Genomic DNA, 25806 nt, shown 5'->3' with positions numbered 1-25806 from the left:
AGACGACCCACTGTGCTCGGTTTGCCATTTTTCATCCTACATAAAATACGATGTCATTGGGACCTTTTCTCTTGTGCCAATGATATTTTATTATTTAATGAATAATTACTTTAAATAAGTAAAGATTCTTCGGTTTTTGAATCGTTGTTGTAACATTGGGTATTGATTTAAAAATATTTAAAAATACTTTGCTCTCGTATTGGGTCAATCAGAAAAACATCTAATAACTAATTCAGAGCACATATTAATGGTCAAGTTCTTACAGTATTGTTTCATAAAAATAATGATAAAGATAACTCTTCTTACTAATAAATAATTTAAATAAAATAGGCTTATATCGAATATCCACCCGATGGTTGCTGATATTTGTAAAAAATCTTAAAAAGTTCCAGAAATGTGCCAGTTTTTATGTTTTTATGTTAGTAAATAAAAACCGAGAGATAAGGAGTAAACTATTTGACGCACAGACGTTTACTAATTGCAAAAACGTGTATTAACTGTGTGTACGATACATAATGACTTTGTTTGTCGTAGATCTGGCATATCTTTGCGACAAAAGCGACATTCCTATAAAAGCATTGCCATTTGAAATAATTGAAAGCTTAGGAAATGAAGAATACTAAAACTATTTTGAAATCTGCTTTACATAACTATATTAACATTTTAACACGCTTTTATTAGCTTGGGTTGTATGTTTGTATGTATGTATGTACGTAACAGTAACGGAATCTTTGAACCCGATTTCTATCCACTTTGAACGTTCAGTTTAATTCCAAATTTTGAAAAAATATCAAAAACCGATGACAATACACGATTTTAATAATTTTGTACCATTGTCCTTATCAACATCCTCAGGATTAACGATTTTCGAGGCGAGAGAAAGCGCCTTAAGGAGAGTTCAGGCAAAGTTACTAGATTGATTTTTAGTTTTGAAAAATAACAATGTTATTTCCCTATAACTCAAATGTACTGAAACATATCTATAATGCCATCTTGTAGAATGATTTTTAGGATTCCGTACTCAAAGGATAAAACGAAACCCTCCGCTGCCTGTTCGTGAGTCACAGGGCTTTTATGATATCACTGTTTTTGAACTATATTTATTTTATTTTATCTTTAACAACGTGAACATGATCGAAATGTAAAAATAATGAGGACAAAATAGGACATCTTAAGAAGAACTATTATGTTTTAAGATTCGTTAATATCTTTATATTACATACTATCACTTAGATTGAGTTTAACTTATTTTAAATATTATAATTTATATTAATGAGTCCATATTTATGAGAACACTTATGGACTGTCTGTAAAAGAAGAAAGTCCTCGGATAGATCCAAACCTATCCTAGAGAACTTCCTGAATAGAGGGTCCTGAACTTTCTGGGTTATACAATTAAAAAGAAGCTTATTTTATATGTTATTGTATTATTTATTAACCAAAATATTGTAAACAATTTAGATTCTTCATTTCTGAGGAAAGTATGAATAATAACTATCAAATAATAGCATTCAGTTTTTAGAGAGATATGTTCCAACTTTGTGAACTAATATTTTATTTCTAAATGTTAAAATACTATTAAAATAATTAGCAGTTTGAGCTATTTATGCTGAACGAGTGATTAAATTAATGAATAATTTTTATGGTGTGAATTAAACCAATTTTTATTACTTGATGATATACATACAAATATGGAGCGATTTTCTGACTATAATTGGAAAACTTTAACGACATATATTATTGTGTCGGACATGTTATTTTTATATACATTAATAATAAATAATACATATTTTTAAACATTTGGATGTTATTCAGGTAAGGAAACATAAATTTGAAAATCAGTCCATAGCAACCCCAGTACAAATTCTCAAGTTATACTTTGACATCAAGTCGGCACGGGTTCCCGTTATCCTATCGCAATCATATTTTATATTTAAATGTTTAAGGTCCAAAGGAAAAAAAATAACGGGTATGTGTGTCAAAATTTGCAAAAAAAAATTCTCCATACTAGCTTGGGACACCCTCTGTACATACATAAAAAAGATACCGGCCGAATTGATAACCACCTCCTTTTTGAAGTCGGTTAAAAACTGACATTTTATTGCGTGTTTTGGGTACCTAATCCTTTTCTCGAAACCCAAATCAATTTTAATGAGAGTTTCAGTCCTAAAACTATTCCAGTATTGATCTTATTCCATTATTCTACCTGAAATTACTTTAGTCTTGATCTACCCTTAATAAAGGGCAAACATAAACCAATAAATTAACTCTTTTGAGACCGAGGGTAGAACGAACTCTAATATATCTTTATTACTGTTCAGAAGCTAAGTATTGTCCACGTGAAAGTGCTAGTCCACTGTGAATATAGAAATGAATCGCGTCGTGAAAATTGTATATCTACACCTGCTCGCAACAACTTCAGAACGGACTAGCAGTTTGGCGCGGACTATACCTACTTAATTTACTATCTAAAGAATATTTCGGAAAGTAAATAAAGTTAAAAACATTTTTAACTTTAAATCAAATATCAAATACTATATTTACTTTTCGATATTTGGTTTAGCGAGTACATGACGTACTTAAGTTTAAGTTTTTACTACCGAGGCGCCTAACCTTTATAACCTTTAACCTCAGTCTTATACGGCTTCCGACCGATTCCGATGTACAATAATTTCAATTATTATTGTGTATTCTATATACTTATACAACATACACACTTATATTTCAACTATTGATAGCGATAATGTGATCTAAGGAACCACAATATGCATTACATCCATAAACTTAGAATTTTTCGTGACATCCTAAATCTAAATCATGAGAGGTCCAAATCCAGAACAAATATTGAATTTATTATTTAGAAGCCATTTAGAAGCATAGATATAGATATCTCTCCGCCTTGTAATTGAAGGAAGCCATTAAATGACTTAAACGGCTAACAATTCTGTCAGCCGTTAAATGGCTGTCATGGTGTAATATACATGGAATAATGCCGACATGCACAGTTAAGACACGAAATTGAAGAAAAAGTGCGAAGAAATATCGTGTGATTCGTAAATGATCTAAACTACATTTTGATGAAAAAACTAAATTTTTTTAATATTTTCAAACACGAAAACAGATGACAATGACAATTGTCAAAAGGTTACATTTCCTTCTCAGAATAACAATACTAGATTTTCTTGTTAGGAGCGAGTAATTTTTAATCTATGTTTAGAAGGTATGAAAATGAAATGAATTAATAAGAATCCACCCAAATTGTTATCCTTTGATTTGAAAGAGTTTTCGAAACGCTATCCACATTGAATCTAGTTCAATAGCTACGCTCATTCTCTAGCCAAGTTAATAGGTACTAGTATATAGGTAGGTACTCGTTTTTATGCATATTAATGTCCGACGTGCCCGAGCGCAAACGAGTTTTATGTTTAGGATTTTGTTCCAAAAGGGTAAAAACGGGACCCTATTACTAAACCTCCGCTGACCGTAATAAATACACACATCCGATTTAGAATGTAGACCAATGAAATCAAAATTAAAGATTGATATTCATGTATGGACAAGAAAACAATATTTTTTACTTTTGCACTTTATCTATTAAACTGTCATAGGTAAATACTTTAAATTTTCAAAATGCATGTGCCACTATACATCCTGTGACAACAAATCTTTAAATGAAAATGTGGTGGTACCTACGGTATCCTCCGTGTGCGAATTTTACTCGCACTCGGCCAATTGGTTTTTATTTAAATCATTCCCAATCTTTCGTGCATTCCCAATTATTGCAGTTTTACTTTGCTCCACCAGTTTCAATAAGCAATTTTGACGTTTGTCTTAGTCGTAGTAGAAGTCTTAGCGATTCAAACTTAAATATTACTTTAATTGGACTCCGACTCTTGAACTACTTTACATATTCGATTTTAGGTTAATCAGGGTTTAATTATTACATTTTAATATCAATAAAAAGTCGGAGTTGGATCCGAATTCGTCTTATTTTTATGGAAAATATTTTAGATATTTGGAATAGTGATTTATGTAGTAGAGTACCAGGGTTGAAAAGAAAGGTAGAAGGGTGATCAAGTAACCAACCCCAAGCGCCACTTTTGCAGTGGGCAAATTTCATATCTTTATTGATGCTTAAAATGAAATATATTATTATACTTATGATATTAACTGCACAAATCGAAACTAAGAGACAGAAGCTTCCTACATTTTTTAAAAGAATTGTTTATAAAATATTTTTCTCTGAAGAACAACCTCCTTTCCGAGCTGTTCCCTACGCGACAAATTAGCCTCTGCCCCGGGGCGGCTGCGACGTTCTGTCCTACTGACTCAAAAATAACATGAAACAAACATTAATTTATAACAACAAAATTTCATTGCAAGTAGTTGCATTTAATTTTAGGTAATATTCGTACGTAAATCGTGATATTTGGTGTATCTTTATAATAATATTATTTTATATATAACTAGCTGGACCGGCAAACGTTGAGTTGTCATATAAATAAAAAAATGTTAAGGGTGAACAACCCTTATCACTTAGGGGTATGAAAAATATATAGTAGCCGGTTCTCGGAACTATTGAATATACATATAAAATTTGGTGAAAATCGGTAAAACCGTTTAATCCGTAAAGGAAGAATACGGTAACTAACATTGTGACACGAGAATTTTATATATAAGATTTGGAAGTAACACTGGCGTAATAGTACGTCCTCAACACCTATATGTAGGTACTACTCCTACTACTATTGCTTTCGTTCAAATCACCGACAAAAAAATATCATAGCATCCCAAGGTAATTTTAGCAAAAACTGGAAGAAGTGTGCTAAAATCAACCTCACAAAACTGCTATTCTCAAAGCCATTACATTTTATTGACCATAAAACGAATGTTACCGAAAGACAAAGTCTGGCCTAATCACAACACATTTTAACGTATTCTGTGAAATATTACAGGGATCTTTGAATAAGGAAAAAGAATCAGAACAATTATTGTTATTAAAGTCAAGATCAACTGCAAGGCTTTGCAACTTTATTATTACGTTCAGTCGTTCATCTTTCTAATAAAGAAGAATAGCTACTATTACTAAAATTCCATTTTATGTTTATTTTTAGGTTTTTTAGCACTACCCATAAAGGGTAACTTTTGTAATAAAAAAAACTTGTAGTATAAGACATAACAAAATTTTATTCTCCAAATATTACTCGAATATAAATCGATGAATTAAATTATTAAGGCAATTTAGTCAAATTCCTTTTAAAAATAAAATATACCTAAAATGCGATTTAAATTTAATTGCAATTACACCGTTAATCACGCAACATAATGAATATATTTTTTTTATTTTTCACCTGATTCTGACTTATTGTGACTGTAAAAGCTCCCAGGTTATTGTATAAAGGTTGTTGTAAACCTGACTTGCTTATTACTTTAATTTATTTTCTTCAGTTAGGGTTTTACTTATTTTTGGAGTTGTTTGCAGTTTATAGAATCTCGATGCCTCACATGATGTGAGGCAACATGTACCTTTGCTAATTAAAGAAACAAAAATAAAAATAAACCTAATCTTAATGAAATACGATATGGTGGTGTACAATGTAACAAAGTAAAAAAGCTAATTCTACATCGAAACGCATATTTTGTACAATTAAAAATAACAGTAATAAATGCAACTTTAGCAAAAATACTTATTGTAACAGCATTCTTGCTAAGCTATTGTCATGCCATTAATTACCCAATTACATCGAGCCGTGTAATCAATTGGTATCAAAATGCCAAGACGTTCGCGTTTTGTGGGTAAATAGGACTTTGCACTGGTTAGGTATAAATTCAACAAAAGGTGTTTAATTAATTTCCTACAATTCTGATTGAGAAACGTTAACGCATTTCATTTTTAACTGGGACAAATGTTGCCAAATCCGTATTTGACATAGATAATTGTTTTATTATCCTGCGTGATGTGTTCTTTCGAATCAATATACAATTACGAATAAGTAGATTCCATTACATGAAATTGGGTAACCTCACTTTTTTTTTTGTTGACGAGTCGGAAGCCGAGGGGGAAACCCCCCCGATGGCCGTCTTCGGCGCTGCGTAGAGGACTCCGGGATCTCCAACGGATCGCAACCGCGCCACTTGGCGCGTTGCCCCGTCGGGCTCCGCCCAGGTGAGCTTGAAACTCACCACACCATCTGGTGTTTACGACGGTATTCGACCACACATATCGCCGTCCATCCCGGGGTTGCTGGCCGGGTGGTTCGAGCTCCCACTCTTGCCGCCCGCAACCCCGGAGACCCCCTTTTAGTTGCCTCTTACGACAGGCAGGGGATACCGTAGCCCTATTCTGGTCCCGTAACTACAGGGACATGGGTAACCTCACTTAACAACAGATTAACTACGTGCACCTTTGTAGGCGGCGGAGATTTACTTCATGATTTATTTCGCAGCAATTTTGTCGCGGGTACATCGAACGCTGGAGGTCAGGTTTCGCAGAAAGCCACCCTTTCTCAGTCCCATAATACCACGACGGTGACACTTTATTATATCCAAGAAAAGTTAATAGAAATAAAATGCAGTCGTATACAGCGATTACTTTCAAGCAACCTAACAGTCTAGTATTAGTTTAAAGATGGTATAAGTATAAACCTTATAGAAGATAGACAGAACAAAAATAGACGTAAACGTCATAAAAATAAGGCTAAGTAATTCCTTAGAATTCCTTAGTAAAAAAGCCCAATTTCATTAATTTACAAAAATAATACTTCGCGTGTTTCACGACATCTGATTGACATTATTCCTCAATTAAATGTCAATCTCCACAATTCTTGCCCCAGCTGCTTTGTCAACAATATTGAGGGCATCTTTCTTGTCGTTCGTGTTGACGCCCGTTGCACGCATCATACTACACGGGTATGTGGATGACGCTACTTATATATAGAAACTACGTACTATATGCTTGTAAACTAGAAATAGGAAGAAACGTTCAAAAAGTACTCGGTGCCTTAGTAGTCATACAGGGTTATGTGAGTTTCTTACCCGAACCCCCTAAAGTCCCCCCAATCTACTAAAACCTTTCGGTAATTGTACTCAGCGCTGCGAAGAGGACTCTGGGATATCTAAAAAATGCAACCGAATTCGAGCCTCCACCGGCCGCCCCGATCCACCGGCAACCCCAAAAGACAACTTGTAGGCGCCTTTTATGACAGAAACCAAATACTGGTAGCCTGGAGTCTTCTGGTCTTGGAACTACAGGGACTGCCACTTGTATCCTCACGTTGCCAATCTTGTCCCGAGAGGACTGACCCACGTTAATTTTTATGAGTGCGTGAGACACTTGGGGGCGTAAATCTTACAGAAATACAGTAAAAAAAACATATTATGTTATACGTACTCGTATATACCAATCATATATCTCAACTTTTTTTTTTTATAATATAGGAGTATCAGACGAGCATGCAGTCCACCTGATGGTAAGGGGCTACTGCCGCCCATGGACATCTGTAATCAACCCCAGATAAGATTAGATATTCCTACCTGAGGTCGGCCACAGATGCGCCGCTACCCCTGAGGACTAAGCTGGAACGCCTCGGAAAAGTATGTCTCCTTTACCACACCCTTCTAAACGGAACACAGCAGCGCCTAACACTGCTGTTATTAGGCAGACATAGGTGTGGCGGTGGTGCCGCCGGATTCGAACCACAAAGGGTTCTACCACCTTCTAAACTGACAGCTTTTTATGAAAAATCACGGTATGCATTTGACGCCCTATAATTCCATGGAAGAATATCTTAAAAACCTTTGTCCTTATTAGGTCGACGAGGCTAATTATTAAACTAGACCAGTCTAAGCGACAAATTAAGTAATTAAAGTTTATATGTATAGCGTGCAACTTATAATGTGTATGGTACCTACTTTGAATTAATTTTGTAATCAAATCAATAAGGCAAACAAAATACGAGTAGTGTGGTATTTCTATGCGAAAACGTATCGTTTAGTACTGCGTATCTATAATACTATGTCCTTTATGTTTCGTTCTAAATAAAGTAAAATAAAAATAAATCTCCAGTATAGATAATTGTTATTTTACAACACAAACTAACCTGGGAAGGAGCGTTGACCGCACTGCAAACAACAACAACACTCGACGGAAGTGTTGAAATGAAATCCATTCCACTACTTCGTAGCGAAGTCAGTAAAGTATAAATAAAGTTAATCGAAACAAATCTTGAAGCTGAAAATATAAAAGGAAAGCATTATGTATACAATTCATCCATAGTGTACGGTGAATTGTCTAAGTCTGATTACATGAACACAGTGGATGAGAGTGTCAATGAACTGACTTCGATGAAATGAAGAATACTCGTACACAGAAACTTTAAAGAAATTACCGAATTTTGTAAGAAAGCTTTACATTTTTAATTTAATTATTTTATCTTGTTATCTTCTAGGTAGAATTATATTTATTAAAGTTTACATTAATCAACTTATATATATTATTAAATAAAATTGCAAGTAGTACATTATGTATGTATAATGTATGATACGTTATCATAGGTTGATTCACCGTTGTTCATATTTTTAACACGCTTTTATTAGCTTGGGTTGTATGTATGTATGTAACGGAATCTTAGAACCCGATTTCTATCCACTTTGAACGTCCAGTTTAATTCAAAAATTTGAAGAATTATCAATAACCAATGACAATACACGATTTTAATAATTTTGTACCATTGTCCTTATCAACATCCTCAGGATTAACGATTTTCGAGGCGAGATTGTTTGAGCGCCTAAGAGAAAGTTCATCGCAAATTTACTATAACAATTATTGCTTTTTAGTTTCAATAACTTTTATAGCATGTTTTTAGTTTTTAAACTATATTTATTTTATTTAATAATTTTAACACGGCTCTACGTTCTACATACAAAGTACAGACACACAGTTAGTTTATTTCTTGGATTTATAATGAAACTTACAGACTATCGCATTATATCTAAATATAGTAATGCAAAATTAATACTTAGCATATTATAAAACCAACATAAATGTAAATGAGAGTAAAAATGACTTAAGACGGGAAAAATAATAAGAACAGGTTTATTTCATTTACATGTAACAGTTATATTAACCTAACTACCTGTACCTAACTTTTTATATAAAAGGGAACAGTACCTTGACCAGAAGTCGATCATATTTACACTTAAGCTAGTTAAGGTTGAAAGGATCTCTGATAATAGCGGAAAAACGCTGCTAAGTATAAAGTAATAGATAAGAGGTAATAGATAGCGAATTCTCTGCACTAATAAATGAATAACCGATCATAAATTTAAGGTAAGTATAATCTTTACTAATATTATAAATCCGAAAGTAACTCTGTCTGTCTGTCTGGTTGTCTCTTCTTCACGCCTAAACCACTGAACCGATTTTAATTAAATTGTATACAAAGATAGTCTGAGACCCGAGAAAGGACATTGAATAGTTTTTATCCCGGAAATCCCACGGGAACTAGGGATGGCGATCTAAGATATATTAATCGGAGAATCTCTCTTTGGACCCAAAACATCGATTATTTTAATCGATATTAGTAAGGATTGAATCGTAAACTATGCATTTGATCAAGTGATGATCTTTAGCAGAGTTGAAGGTACGAATTTACAGTTTTATGTGTGTTAGTATGTTATATTATTTTCTTTTAAACGCGGGCGAAGTCGCGGGTAAAAACTAGTAAAATATAAAAACATTAAATACAAAAAATATTATTGAGGTAACTATCATGAGGTTAATCTAATTATAATAAAATAATATAAAACATTAAATACAAAATAAATAATTGCGGTAACTATCAACCTCATGATATTCGTATCGTATTCGTATCGGTAGCTAAGCGAAGCTTGCAATATCGACGTAATGAGGTGCGCATAACAGCGGTAATGGATATTGACCCATATTGGTAGAGATTGATTACCCTGAAATTTGTGGATCAAATATACACTCACCATCAGAAATAGGTTAAATAACTTTTGTATCTGGGTCAAGTAGGTGATCAAGTATGAAATAAGTTGATGGATGTGTGAGTAATGACTCCCATTTACAAGTATTGACCCAATCTTGTCGATACTCCACAAATGTTTGGGTACTCTTCGGTGTTCGACCTACTCGGCCGCTTTTTTATTATTCGGTATTCGGCCGAATGTACCATGCTATTCAACCGAATAATGTACACCAAGTCATGAAAAAAATTAGCACTTATTACTCATCAATGTACTCACAGTTTATAAGAACAAAACATTACATCTAATAATTAGAATATAGGTATAAGTTTTAAGTTATGGACTTATGATGAATGAAAACAATATTTTCAGCCTTTGTAGGGCAGCAATCGATTGCCATTTTCCTCATAAACTGTACCCACTTCTGCAAATAGCCTCGAACTGTTGGTATAAGCAGCTATTTACGAATGTTCCATTAAATATTTGCATCGCCTTTAGCATGACTGATTCTTCAATATTCGACAGAATCACTAGTAGTAGCATCTACAACAAGAATTAGTCACCTAAAGTATTAGTCACCTGATCCTCGAAACCCTTTAATCCAGAACACATCACCGCGATCATAGAAAAGAAAAGCAAGACCGCGATCAACTCGCAAAATTGCTAAAGTTTCATTCGATTGATGCGCTGCACTCTGTGGTCTGTTCAAAACTTAATATGTAAATCTTGAAGTAAAATTTCTTCATTAAATCCGTATTTTCGTGTCGTGGCATAAAATTCTCTAGAATTCAACAATATATTTATAAAAATAATGTCATGAAATTGTTGTAGGTGTACGAACGCCTGACGGAAAAATAAAGCCAAATAATTAAAATGAAAAGTTCATACTTTGAATTCATTTTTGTGTAGGTGTTGTCGTCATTTAAATTATTGTTTTCAATTAACCCATAAGGCCTATACTTTGATTCATAATTAGGTGTCCAAAATGTAAACAAAGGTGTTGACCTATCAAGAAAATACGTTAGAAATGGTAGTTTTTATTTTTGTCGATATTTAAGTAATACAACAATAATAAAATAATAATCTAAATAAATTAAGATTAAGTCACATTTTCTAATATTTATATCACCTCAATTTCGTTCCATACAGTAATAATAATAAAAAACAAAGTTTATGGTAGAAAATTAAAATGTGATAATGGTAACACAATCGGAATCCAAGACATTTCTTGTGCTGTCATTTTTAGTTTCGTAACTGATATTATTCATTTTCGTGATTGTGATCAAACTCTAATGTTTTCTCGTTTACATAATGCGTTTGTTAAATTGTGTATATTTGTTAAATTTTCGTTTTTTGTTGAGTTTCTTAAAGTTTGTGTTTCTTGTTAATTTTGACAGTGACATTTCTTTGTTTACCTTTTCGACACCTAATTATGAATCAGACTATAGTTAAAATTGCCCACCCACTAGGCACCCATTGGGCAGTCGAATCAGACTGAAGATAGCGGTTAGAACTTGGGTTTCCAATCCAGTACCCTTACCATGAGTTTTTACGTTTTGCCAAATATGACTGTTTTGGTATTTGTTTACGTATTGGCCCATACTATTTCCAAGTTCCGCTAGGGGCGCTGATTGGAAATTGTATGGGTAAATACGTAAACAAATACCAAAACAGTCATATTTGTCAAAACGTAAATACTCAAGGTAAGGGTACAGGGGTCCGAGTTTCAAATCCTATGCACGTAACTTAAATATTTTTAAGTCATGTTAGGAATTAATTCCTAATAAGTTTAGATAATAATGGTTTCCGCAGAATATTTTCTTTAAATAGCGAGTGATATATTAGTTCTAAAACGAATATACCTTTTACTCAGTATAACAATCTAATAAACTACTGTATGTCCCATTACAAAAAAGATTTTTAAAACGAGATTTATTGCAAAACCGTAAAAGAATTACACAAAATCAGATAACATAAATGTCGTAAAATAACATTTAACTGACCTGGTAATGTAAATGTTGACAATCACGATTGAAATCAGTAAAAAGGATTATAAAGGTTTTAATACGATCCAAATTAATAAAATATACATTTAAGGTGTATTTATGAAAGCAACTGGCCCAATTTGGCACATAAAATAAATTGGAATATACACAACATTAAATAAATTGGACAATTCCGTTATTGGAGCACTTGGACAGAATAACAAATGTATGGATTTGTATGATATTAAGCTATCGGTATTCTAATGTAATTTTTTTAATGGCAAGAAGATATAAACAACGCCATTCCAGTTACATTTGGATCTGTTTACGAATGTATGCATATGAATGTAACTGCCTGTTTTGATGGTACTCAAAGTAGGTAGTTATTTTCTTTTTCACGAGAGAATATCATAAGCAAACGTAATACTCTGAAGACTATGTTTTTATAGAAGGTATTATTTAACCACAATTTGTCTCATATTCAACTACAGATTTGTCCAAGGATCCAAAGATTTGTTTTCTGATTTATGTTTGATGTATGATTCATGTTATATTTTGGTGATAAATAAAAATATTTCCTAGAGAATTTACTGATTCAATATGACTTTCAGAAACACAAATACACAAGTTTAATCTACAAACTTTTTATTAACTAATTTTATTAAAATAAAATATTATACGAAAGTAGTACATTTTAAACTGTACCAAAAAAGAAAACGGCTGAGCTTTTTTACGCCCCTTCAGTTCGCATCATTTTTTATTATTATTTTTTTATAATATAGGAGCAGCAGACGAGCATGCAGTCCACCTGATGGTAAGTGGCTACTACCACCCATGGACATCTGTAATCAACCCCAGATGGTATTAGATATTCCTACCTGAGGTCGGCCACAGATGTGCTGCTACCCCTGAGGACTAAGCTGGAACGCCTCGGAAAAGTCTGTCTCCCTTACCACACCCTTCAAACCGGAACACAGCAGCGCCTAACACTGCTGTTATTAGGTAGAAATAACTGGCGGTGGTGCTGCCGGAGTCGAACCACAAAGGGTTCTACCACCTTCGATAAAATAAAATTGTACAAGTTCTAAAGCGTTTAATTTAGTAAATAAGAGTACCAACACTACGTTTTTATCACATTTATATGAATTAGGTTGCATCGTTGAAAAGGTAAAGTTCAAATGGCCGAGCTAAAACGGGTAACTATCGTAAAAAATATATTTCAATGAAGCCTTTTTATACCCATCCCGAAAAAGAAAACTGAAGCGGTTATATACTTTAAAAACAAAAATAAAAGCTTCATTGAAGTATAGACGTTACAACACAGGGTGACAAACAACATACCTACCTAACATTTCTTAATAAGGTTGGAGTAGAAAAGTAGGTGATGTCCACACTTTTTATTAAGCCCTCATATAACAGCGATTCCACTTCAAATCGATCATAGAAACGATCTAACTCCTGAAGAAAACATTGGCCGCCTATTTAAGCCGCCGCACATTAACCCCCAAAATACATATACAAATACATACTTTACACAAATTTAAAGTTGAATAGTGAAAATAATCGAACGGTTGTTTATTTTGTTCCAGATACTACAGTGAACATCTTGAGGACCTGTGGCTGTACCGAACATCGTGATAAAACAGCCGCTGGATAAATGAAAATATGGACATGAGTTCTATAAATAATGTAACAAGTAATAGTACAACGCCCGACTTGTCAGGCTCGGTGGATCCCACTGCCATCTTTGGGCCACAACGCGACTCTCTGTACCTCGTCGTACCCATCACTATACTTTATTCACTCATATTTGTAACAGGGGTCATTGGTAATATATTTACCTGTATAGTAATTATAAGAAACAAAAGCATGCATACAGCAACAAATTACTATCTATTTAGTTTAGCTATATCAGACCTCCTATTACTAATAAGTGGGATGCCACAAGAGATGTACTCAATATGGTCGAAGTGGCCTTACATATTTGGGCATACGTTTTGTGTAATTCGTGGACTAGCAGCAGAAACATCGACGTATGCGAGTGTAATGACAATCACTTTGTTCACCATTGAGAGGTACTTGGCTATATGCCATCCATTCTTGTCTCACCAGATGTCTAAGCTGTCTCGAGCCATAAGACATGTCATTCTGTTATGGATAGCGTCCTTCGGATTGGCTTTACCACAAGCTTTACAATTTGGTATACGAGTCCACAAAGGGGTGACAATGTGCTTACAAACACGGGTGATTATTAAGCATTCATTCGAAATATCTACATTCTTTTTCTTCTTGACGCCAATGATTGTAATCACAGTTCTGTACACACTCATTGGAATAAGACTAAATAAGACCAATACATGCAAAGAGAACCAAGAACATAAAACAAGCGGGAGAAGTATAGGAGCATTTAACAGAATAACAAGGAAAAATAACACACAATCCACAAAGAGAGTTGTTAAAATGCTTGGTGAGTTTACGTTGGAGTAATATTTGCCCTCCAGTGATAAGATCGTAATACTTACTACACGGGTATATGTTTATTTTATATTTAAAATAATATAAAACAATGAGAATTCAGCAAGAAAATTTTCAAAAATTGTAAATTGTATTGAAATGATCAAAAAATCGCAGACTAAAAATTAGAGATGCGCCGAATATTCGTTTGGTATTCGGTATTCGGCGTAATCGGCATTTTTTTTGCTATTTGTATTCGGCCGAATTATTCGGTTTTGGTGCCGAATATATTCGGTTCAAGTATTTCTATTTTCTTGTGTACACGACGTGGTACAGGACTAAAACACAAGATTTCTTACGTAAGATTTTTGTTTATTACAAGTCGAACTCAAATCCTATGAAGAATGTGTTGAATAAAGCTAATAAAATAAAGCGATTAAACTATAAATCAACATTTATTTTGATACCTGAAGTCAACACATTTATTACTTAATCTATAGTTAGTATAGTGAACATTTATTTTAAATCTTAAATCAGTATATATTTTTAAAACTCAAATCAACATTTTAAAGTGTTAATGAACACACATAATTGATGAACTAACAATAAAGAAATGGTTAACCGAATAATTCGGCCGAATATTCGGTTCGGTAAAAGTTAAACCAAATATTATTCGGTATTCGGTTATTCGGTGAAACAACTATTCGGCGCATCTCTACTAAAAATCATTCAGTTTTCTTTATAATGTCCTGTGTTTACGACAAATGGTTTAAATGTTACATTTTAAAAATATTTCTTTCAACGTATAATATCATCGACGTTAGAATCGTAATCCTTTTTTATTTATAATAAAAAAAAAACTTTTACAGTTGCAGTGGTGATTGCGTTTTTCATCTGTTGGGCGCCGTTCCACGCTCAGAGACTTGTCGCAATCTATGGAACGAGAGAGAACCATCATGCTAAGTCTCCTGTACTACTATCCGTGTACTACTTTATGACTTACATCTCTGGAGTGTTCTACTATGTGTCTACTTGCATCAATCCAATATTCTATCACATCATGTCCAATAAATTCAGAGATGCCTTTAAGGTTAGTCTCTTATTTAATTTAATTTATTTATTGTTGAATCTATATGCCGTTCTCCACTACTATAGCAAGTCTTATATAACTTCTATCTTTGTTTAATGGGAGGTATTTTTATTAATTTATTACTCTGTTTAATAACAATAATTTAATATTATTTGTTATTGAGTAAGACAACTCAGTGTAGCATTAAATTTCAAATTTAAATAAATTTAATTTCAATGATTCGTTTTTTTATGTCTTGACAAATTTTTAATCATTTACATTTTAATATACTTACCTTAACGATGTTTTGTCTTCTTTTTTTTCATATTGTTCTGTTGATATAAATAATTAATTATATTTTAAATTCGTGATATTAGATTTTTAATAGACTGTTATTATGATAATAGTACTCCTGCTAGCTATGTTACTCGCTTTCTGTATTTGCATGCTGTCTTCATCTATAATTGTAATGACACTTACCTTTTCACTGTATTAATGATTGTTGCTATTATTTGGTGCACGTTATGTTGGTGATCATGAATAAATAAATAAGCATTTACTAAAACTATAAAGTGTGTACCCCGTATACCAGATATCAAGTAAATGGGGAAAAGCAATATTTTTTAGATATTTTTCAAGCACTAATTTAATATTTTCATTAATATTTACATGTTGAATCATTATATACTTAAATTTTAGTGATTTCGGACTGTCATTAAATTAGTTATTAGTGAAATAAAATTAAATGTCACATCTCTATACTGTAGGTTAATTCAGTAACAACCAATTATATCCTTAATTATTGTTATTATTTTATCACAAACATAATTAGTGATTATCATACCTTAATCTATAATTGTTCTCCTGTTTAAAACCACCATTATCTGTCTGTATTTGAGACCTTGCAAAATATATCTGTTTATATCTTACGACATATGGAATATGAATATTACAGAATACGATGATGCAGTGTTGCTGCCAGAAAGCAAACGCACAAAGATGTTCCTACACTACAGTACAGTTATCCAAAAATCGTACCTCGAGCGGAACACTCAACTCTGGTAAAATCATTATTACTTTTATCAAAGCACCACGAATATCTTGATACAGTAAATATAAATTCTTCCGATTTAGTAAAAAACCTGATAAACTTCAACCAACTGAGCAGATTTTCTTTAATCATCGCTAAGAACATTTCCGGTCTAGTCACCTTTCAGACAGACATTATCTCTCTCAATCGTGAAATCATGCCATGCCATCGGAGTCCATTAATGTCAGGGGTTAGATTTTGCTACTATAAACTCTCTCATGATAGTGTAGTTTACTTATTGATGACCAAATTATTTCTTTTAGCTAACCCCATTATGTTTCATTTATTTTTACTTAATAAATAAATAATAATTAATGTAATATCTCGTGAAAATGTTATAGGAATGGGATTTTTTACTATGTTAATTACTATCATGCTTACAGGGGCCCTGAGGAATCAGTCAACGACTTTGACCCGCGGGGACATGGACTACACCGCGAGTCTCAAAGAAAGCAACTCAAAAAGAAGCCATTTATGGATTATGTGTGATAAATGCAAAAAGTCACTACCAACTGCAAATCATGCTATCCAGTCTAAGTGTTACCATCAGCAGTCCTTGAAACCGTGTTTGGAAACAACATTTGTACAGAGAAAATAAATATGTTAAATATTGTAAAAATAAATATTTTAATGAAATTATATTTGTGCCAAATAACATATTATATCAGCAATAAATTCGATGAATAAAGCTAGCGAATACCTTTTACACGGATTCGAAATAAACCGAATTTATACTTTTGTTGTACCCCTGTTCTTATAACTACATATTTATGCAAAAATTGGAACAAACTATTTTTTTTTACTTTTAAGATAATTTGAATTATTCCACATAAAAATAATTGATATAAGAATAATAATAAAATGTACGTAATTTTAAAGCTAAACAGGGTGAATTAAAGTAAGAAAATGAGCTGATGAACGGTAAAGACCAGACAATGACAACTTATGTGCTTAGTAAATAATTTCATTGTATTAAAAATAAAATAAGTATACATTATAATATTATATTGTTAAAAAAACACTCACCGATTTGCGATGTAAAAATACCGATTATTTACGTATAAAAAGCTGCAACAATTTATGCGCAAAAACAAATAACGTCGCAGTTCCATTTCATTTGTTTTTTTTTTTTGCACGTTCATTTCACATTTTTATATTTTTTTAAGAAAACTAGTGCCAGTGTTAAATATAAAAATTGTAATTAAAAATATATTTATAAATTGCGTTGCAATATAATAATTCAAATAACGAAATATAAAAATAATATTTTAAGCCATTATTAAATAATATTGTAATTTTAGGAACTTGTATAAAATATTATAAGTTATACACAACTTTATGTAATAAATGATAATGAAAAGAACTAAAAACAATGATGTAACTAAAACACTATTTTCATTTAAATACGTAAGATATTTAACTGTTGTTAAATATGGGAAGGTACACATCTTTCCCTAACTACTTTTTATATAAAAGAGACTGGGGAGGAATTAGGAATTTAGGAAGGTAATATCCTTCATGTATCCGTCTTTGTAAGCGGTACATAATTCAATAGAAAACATCGGTAGAGTACCTCAAAGGATTCTATTAATGGTTTTTTGAAAGAGAATTTAATGTACAAAAATATTTATAAACTATTTAAAAACCTTCTGAGTCTGGTTGAGTAATCATCACAGAGCCTAAACTACTGAAGCTAAAATCATGAAATTTAGAATATAGGTTCATTTTATGTTTTATGGTATAAAAAGGGATTTTACCACCACTGAGAAAGGATTTTGTAATATTCCACTCCTTACGGTTGAAAGTTTGTTTAAAAGTCCGACGACTTTAAGGCATACTATAAAAAATTGTATTTGGCTTTGTAGTTTAAAATAATAAAACATCTATTTCACTTTTATTAGTATCGCAGTGGTATCAATCTTATTAACGCTTTCTACACTCACAGCCCCACACTAGGATTTCCTGTATCGTGGGTGCCATGGACACACACAAACACCCAGACCCAGAAACAGAAATCTAAATTCATCATTTAGATATCTGTCTGGCCGGGGATCGAACCCGGGACCCTCTGCGCGTCAGACCGGTATGGAGATATTTGTACCGTGGGTATGGTGACCGCTCCGCCACGCGGGTCGTCCCGTCGTATTTAATTTTTAAACCGCAAATTTTGAAAATTAGTACCTATTTGACTTAATATAAGTTATGTACCTAACACACGTTTCACCGTTCCTAGGAAATTAATCCATGTCCCCAAAAGGTTCATGTTTTTTTTTAAATCAGCGTCTTCCCAAATCTACCACCGATATGGATATTCCTTATGTTCTATATGTTCCTTAACATTGATAAGTGATAACAATAGTTTTTAAAAATTCCACCCTGAACGGGGTAAAGTGGAAGGTTATGTGAAGTCTGGTAGTTTATAATTATAAATTTGAAATTTAAATATTACCAATTTTATTATATTATATGTGGATGGTTTTTTATTATATTAATTTTAAAATACTTGCCATTTATTGTGCATCTTATTGCTGTAAATAATATGATGTAATTATTATATTTATATTGTATATGTTAATTAGGGATTTTAGCGTAACTACAATTTACTTATTTGACATAATTCATTGCTTTTTGATATTTTCTTCTTAACAAATATAATAAAGCTCATGAGATTGTTTACACACGATAATCTCTGACAGTATTAGTGAGAGTTAAAGAAGTCTTCTTAAATTTTATAAGCAGTAGCATATTTTATTGAAAAGGATTTCTGATAACAGTTCATAATAATCTGTAACCTGGAGCTTAAAATCCACCTTGATACAGAAGGGTGAACCTTGATACTATTAAATGGTAATTTATTTATATACTAATAGACTTTAAGGGCGTTTGTCCAGCGCTGCCGTCACCGGACCGTCACCGAGAACGAGATGACAGCGCCGAAGTAGCGGTACATACAGTTACTATAGCCGCATGTCCACCGCACGTCCGTCACTTCATATTAAAATCGGCCCGAAATAATCTCGTTCTCGATGAAGATTCGATGACGTTGGCGGTGGACAAACCGCCTAAGATGTACATACTATTATCGTTACCTTGTTAATTATAAGAATAATAAAAATATATAAATTTGTAAATTCTAATTAAGAATGTATATTTGTATATATGTTTTATGGCGTTAACGTACGTTATTTTATTTTAAAAAATATTTTTAAAATTGAAATAAAAAAAATTATGATCTGAGGTCGTATATAGGTATAGTGAGCGCCAAACTGCAAGTCCATTCTGAAGTTGTTGCGAGCTGGTGTAGCCAAACAATTTGTTATGGCGACGCGATTCATTTCTACTCGTATATTCAGAGCGGACTAGCAGGTTTACGCGGACAATATTTACATACTTAGTATGCGATACGTAATGCAACGATGACTTAAAGAAACGAGCTTAATTATATAACGAGAACGCATTCGGAAACTATTTCGCTCTTATACTTTACATCCAAATTTATCAACAAGGAAATGACAATTAAATTTTATCGATATTTTGCTATAAATACTCGTACATACAATTTCGAATTATATTGGGGTCTTACCTATTATGAATTCTAGAGAAATGAAATATAGTTACTCAACATGACAATGTGATCAGGCCGTGCTGTGTTAGCGGTTTAATTAGGAATGTCTAAGGATATGAATTTTCAGGCTGTTTGTCAGTCCCTTCACGCGCGGAGTCGAACCACATTTAAAGGGTAGGATATGCAAAATTAATATTTCCTACGTAAAATTTCAAGTCGCAATTTCCGTCGCAAAATTGCAGTTTCTTTATTTTTGAAATAAAACAGGTATACCGAGTTCGTGCTCGGAGGCGACTGAATATTGCTCTGAAAGTTCTCATAAAGCCGGGCAAGGGTGCAATTAATATTAGGGTTTTTGTAAATGTAACTTCTAAATATCTAAAAACCTATAAATTAGGTAAGTACACATTTTTGTTAGTTACCGAATAACAGAAACAATAGAGTTCGTATGACAATTAAAATCCATGGCTGTAAATTTTAACGTATGTTGTTTACATGTTTAAATAAATGGTGTTCATAAATATTTACTTTGTTTACTTTTTCTACCCGTTTATGTAAAATTATAAGTAGTCACTGTGACTAACTTCTGCAATCTTGTAAAAACAAGCCGACAGTACTTACAAATTTTGAAGGTGGTAGAACCTTTGTGGTTCGACTCCGGCGGCACCACCGCCACACCATTTCTGCCTAATAACAGCAGTGTTAGGCGCTGCTGTGTTCCGTTTTGAAGGGTTTGAGACATACTTTTCTGAGGCATTTCAGCTCAGTCCTCAGGGTTAGCGGAGCCTCTGTGGCCGACCTCAGGTAGGAATATCTAATCCTATCTGGGGTTGATTACAGATGTCTACGGGCGGCAGTAGCCACTTACCATCAGGTGGACTGCATGCTCGTCTGCTACTCCCATATAATAAAAAAATAGATAAGAGTTTTTAAGTAATAAGCATTATATACTTTTTATAATACCGACATAAGTATCAAAAGAGGATGCAATCCGCCTGAGAGTATGTGGCTACCCACAGCCTTCCATATACTTCTGTTGGCAATCAACCCCGGAAAAAACTACTGCTCACGCGGGGTCCACACTCCAAACAGACATCCCACAATACAGTAATCTAACTAAATCCATTACCTACTTTTTATAACAAAGGATTACAAAATCTCTGACCATGTGGACCGATGTGGACACATACGACTCAGCTCCGGTCGGAGTGGCACAGATTAGGAGAGTCCTATGACCAGCTGTGGACTTATGTCCACATCATTATGTGAGATTATTCTCATTGTTATTAGCTCTGCAGTTGTATGTTTAGTCTTCTTTAGCTTTTTTTTAAATAGGTGAATATAAATATGGATATCCCAAAACGGATTTTTAAATAATTTTGTTTATTTATGATAGTAGACGCACATATGTTTGATGTTACGGATGCCTATAGAAATAATGACGGTAACAAAGTTCTTGTATGTGAGTATTATCAATATACAGGCACTTTGTTTTTTTATCAGTACTTCAATGTTCTATATAGCTATCGGGTATCCAATTCACCCGATATAAAGTAATGGACACCTGCCATCTAATCTCTAAAGTACGTTGGTCCTAATTGATTATTTTATGTCAGAAAAAAACATTTGGAATGTTAAATGGTCCCAAACACAAATGGACATCTGTAATCAACTATTCACGTAAATATATGAATAAAAACTAGCTTCCTAACTCCGAAAATAATATAGGATAATAAAGAACAATTGGATGCAGATAAACAACGGGTTTTCCTTTTATTATGTAACGGGTACTCATGATATGCGTTTTTTATATAGATTAATCTATCTACCCTACGTCTAGTTCGTTTTTCTTTTCTAGGTTTCATATCACGACACACAACACTGACAATATCCTTACGCACCGTACTTTGCACTATTTGTGACTTGCATAAACTAACCACTGGATTCCACGTTTGGGCTAACTTAAAACCATCTTCTCTATTGAAGTTCCTAGGATGTTTCTTGATCTCTATTGCTTCTCTTACTAAACGAGGAAAGTAATGACGCTCAGTGGAGATCACCTGAGGTTTGTGTAATTCAATCCAGTGGTTACAACCTGAACTGAGGATGTGTTCGGCTACCGCAGATTTCTTAGGGTCATTATTTTTGACTGCGCTGATATGTTCCTTAATGCGTTGTGATATGGCTCGTTTTGTCTGCCCAATATACGAGCTACCACAACTACAGTCAACCTTATAGACCCCTGGGCACTGGTATGGAATAGTATCCTTGGGGGAACGAAGATAGGCCGCGAGCTTTTTAAAAGGCGTAAATATACTTTTTATGTTATATTTTCGATCTAAAATCCTCCCTATCTTATCCGTGACACCTTTCACATACGGGAAATATGCGGAATGCCTTTCTACTACGCTGGTGGTGTTATGATTCCGTTCAGTTCGTTTGGCTATAGTTGCGTGGCCATTGAGACGCAGGACCTTCTCCAGGTGTTCCAACTCCTGCGCCAAATGATCATTGTCACATAATTCATAGGCCCGATTCGTGAGGGACTTTGTAACCGAAGCTAAGTGTCTGGGGTGGTGGTGTGAAGTGCCGTGTAAGTATCTATCCGTGTGAGTAGGTTTCCGGTAAACTGCGTGACTAAATGTACCATCAGGGCGGGCCTCTAATGCGACATCCAAGAATGCCAACTTCCCATTGTCCTCCATTTCGCAAGTGAATTTTATACTGGCATGTACAGAGTTCAGATAATCTAAATAACTTCCTACCTGTCCTCCTGTTATGATGGCAAAGATGTCATCTACATATCTTCTCCAAACTCTAACGCAATTGGGCCCAGTAGCAATGGCTGTCCCCTCGAAATATTCCATCCATATGTTTGCGACTACTGGAGCGACTGGACTACCCATGGCTACACCATTTATTTGAAGAAAATATTTACCGTTATACAGAAAGTAACCAGACCGGAGACAGTGTTCTAATAATTTGACGTAATCTGTGTGCATATTATTATTACGAAGAACATCAGTAACTACCCGTAGACATTCAGTGATTGGAACGTTTGTAAACAAAGATTCAACATCAAAACTAACCATACAATCACTTTTTTCTAACTTAATGTCTTTTACGATACTCACGAAATGCCGGGAATCCTTTATGTAAGATGTTGTCCTACCTACCAGCGGCTGCAGCACTCCCGCTACATGTTTTGCAAGTTCGTACGTAGGGGAGTCAATTTGACTGACTTATAGGTCTTAAAGGAACGCCGGGTTTGTGAACTTTTGGTAGGCCATAAAGTTTAGGTGGTTGTACTATACGGGGTTTAAGTAAGTATTTAACTGTATCCTCCCCTAATATAGACTGACATTCCTGAACAATTTTACGTGCATGTCGTGTCACTCTAGCAGTCGGGTCGTAATTGACTACTTGGTAAGTGGAGGTGTCGCATAAAAGGTTTGCAATTTTCTGCTCGTAATCCGCACTATTTAAAACGACCGTCGCATTGCCCTTATCTGACTTTAAAATGATAATGTTTTTGTTGTCACGTAACTCCCTAATCGCCGACCGTTCTTCGGGTTTTACGTTGGATGATGGAGGTTTCGACTGCCTTAGTATGATGGAGACATCTTGTCTGAGAGCCTCAGCGTCATTTGGTGGTATTTTATTTCTATTAATAGACTCCTCGATGTTTCCAATTATCTTTTCATACGGGATATGCTTCGGTGTCGGTCCAAAATTGAGCCCTTTGTTCAGTACATTTAAGGCGGCGGTAGATAGTTATGCGTTTGACAAATTAATCACATTTTTAGAAATATCAACTTTTCCGAGGGTATTACGATCTTGTTGTTTTTGAAGTACCTCCAACTTGTGATTATGTTTTTGTTGACATAATTCTGCGGTACGTTTAGATTGTAGAAAAGTGATACGATCAATCAGGTCGAACACATCCTTGTCAAACACTGCACTGCAATCCTGATGTACGGAACAACTCACACTGAATACTGTCCAACATAAATGATTATTTCGGATTTGTTTCCGTAACAGTTTCACACTCGCGGTACGTAGAATGGACTCGGATCCTCGTATATCATTGCGCGGCCTAATTCTAACACATTTCGGTATAACATTTAAGTCCCGACACTTTGTTAAGAACGTTATTGACGCACAGGTAACTTCACGTTTTTACTGATGTTCTTCGTAATAATAATATGCACACAGATTACGTCAAATTATTAGAACACTGTCTCCGGTCTGGTTACTTTCTGTATAACGGTAAATATTTTCTTCAAATAAATGGTGTAATCATGGGTAGTCCAGTCGCTCCAGTAGTCGCAAACATATGGATGGAATATTTCGAGGGGATAGCCATTGCTACTGGGCCCAATTGCGTTAGAGTTTGGAGAAGATATGTAGATGACATCTTTGCCATCATAACAGGAGGACAGGTAGGAAGTTACTTAGATTATCTGAACTCTGTACATGCCAGTATAAAATTCACTTGCGAAATGGAGGACAATGGGAAGTTGGCATTCTTGGATGTCGCATTAGAGGCCCGCCCTGATGGTACATTTAGTCACGCAGTTTACCGGAAACCTACTCACACGGATAGATACTTACACGGCACTTCACACCACCACCCGAGACACTTAGCTTCGGTTGCAAAGTCCCTCACGAACCGGGCCTATGAATTATGTGACAATGATCATTTGGCGCAGGAGTTGGAACACCTGGAGAAGGTCCTGCGTCTCAATGGCCACGCAACTATAGCCAAACGAACTGAACGGAATCATAACACCACCAGCGTAGTAGAAAGGCATTCCGCATATTTCCCGCATGTGAAAGGTGTCACGGATAAGATAGGGAGGATTTTAGATCGAAAATATAACATAAAAAGTATATTTACGCCTTTTAAAAAGCTCGCGGCCTATCTTCGTTCCCCCAAGGATACTATTCCATACCAGTGCCCAGGGGTCTATAAGGTTGACTGTAGTTGTGGTAGCTCGTATATTGGGCAAACAAAACGAGCCATATCACAACGCATTAAGGAACATATCAGCGCAGTCAAAAATAATGACCCTAAGAAATCTGCGGTAGCCGAACACATCCTCAGTTCAGGTTGTAACCACTGGATTGAATTACACAAACCTCAGGTGATCTCCACTGAGCGTCATTACTTTCCTCGTTTAGTAAGAGAAGCAATAGAGATCAAAAAAACGTCATAGGAACTTCAATAGAGAAGATGGTTTTAAGTTAGCCCAAACGTGGAATCCAGTGGTTAGTTTATGCAAGTCACAAATAGTGCAAAGTACGGTGCGTAAGGATATTGTCAGTGTTGTGTGTCGTGATATGAAACCTAGAAAAGAAAAACGAACTAGACGTAGGGTAGATAGATTAATCTATCACTAGTACTTGTCAACGGTTTCTCCGCTCCACCTCAGTTTCGCCGTGACCACGATCCATGCAATCTAATAATACTACTAATAATTTTAGTCTAAAGGGTTTTCCACTAAAGATATGCGAAATTGCTAAGTGGTAAGCGAAGTCGAAGCTAAGTTACGAAACTACTTGACACTCCGCCACAGCTACGTATTAGATGTGCTATAAAAATGTACTGCATTGTAGATACTAGTAAGATGCGTGATTCGTGGTGAGAGATTAA

The 25806-nt window shown here is 34.2% G+C and overlaps 1 protein-coding gene across 1 annotated transcript in view; it reads left to right on the top strand.

Annotated features, from left to right (window-relative positions):
• The window catches only part of Dhr-1 (diapause hormone receptor-1), a 44120-nt gene extending 25032 nt beyond the window's left edge, over positions 1 to 19088 (top strand). Inside the window, exons 2-5 of the mRNA XM_073082966.1 lie at positions 13562 to 14439; positions 15296 to 15516; positions 16451 to 16556; positions 16969 to 19088. Of these exons, the coding sequence (XP_072939067.1) occupies positions 13638 to 14439; positions 15296 to 15516; positions 16451 to 16556; positions 16969 to 17183 (1344 nt within the window). The 5' untranslated portion in view covers positions 13562 to 13637 and the 3' untranslated portion in view covers positions 17184 to 19088. The remainder of the gene's footprint in view (positions 1 to 13561; positions 14440 to 15295; positions 15517 to 16450; positions 16557 to 16968) is intronic.
• Positions 19089 to 25806: the final 6718 nt, after the last annotated feature.

This window comes from Epargyreus clarus, unplaced genomic scaffold, assembly GCF_041222505.1.
Source record: "Epargyreus clarus isolate Ecla_fem2 unplaced genomic scaffold, WU_Ecla_fem_2.2 ptg000018l, whole genome shotgun sequence".
NCBI lineage: Eukaryota > Metazoa > Arthropoda > Insecta > Lepidoptera > Hesperiidae > Epargyreus > Epargyreus clarus.
This window is presented reverse-complemented; position numbering and strand designations above follow the sequence as displayed.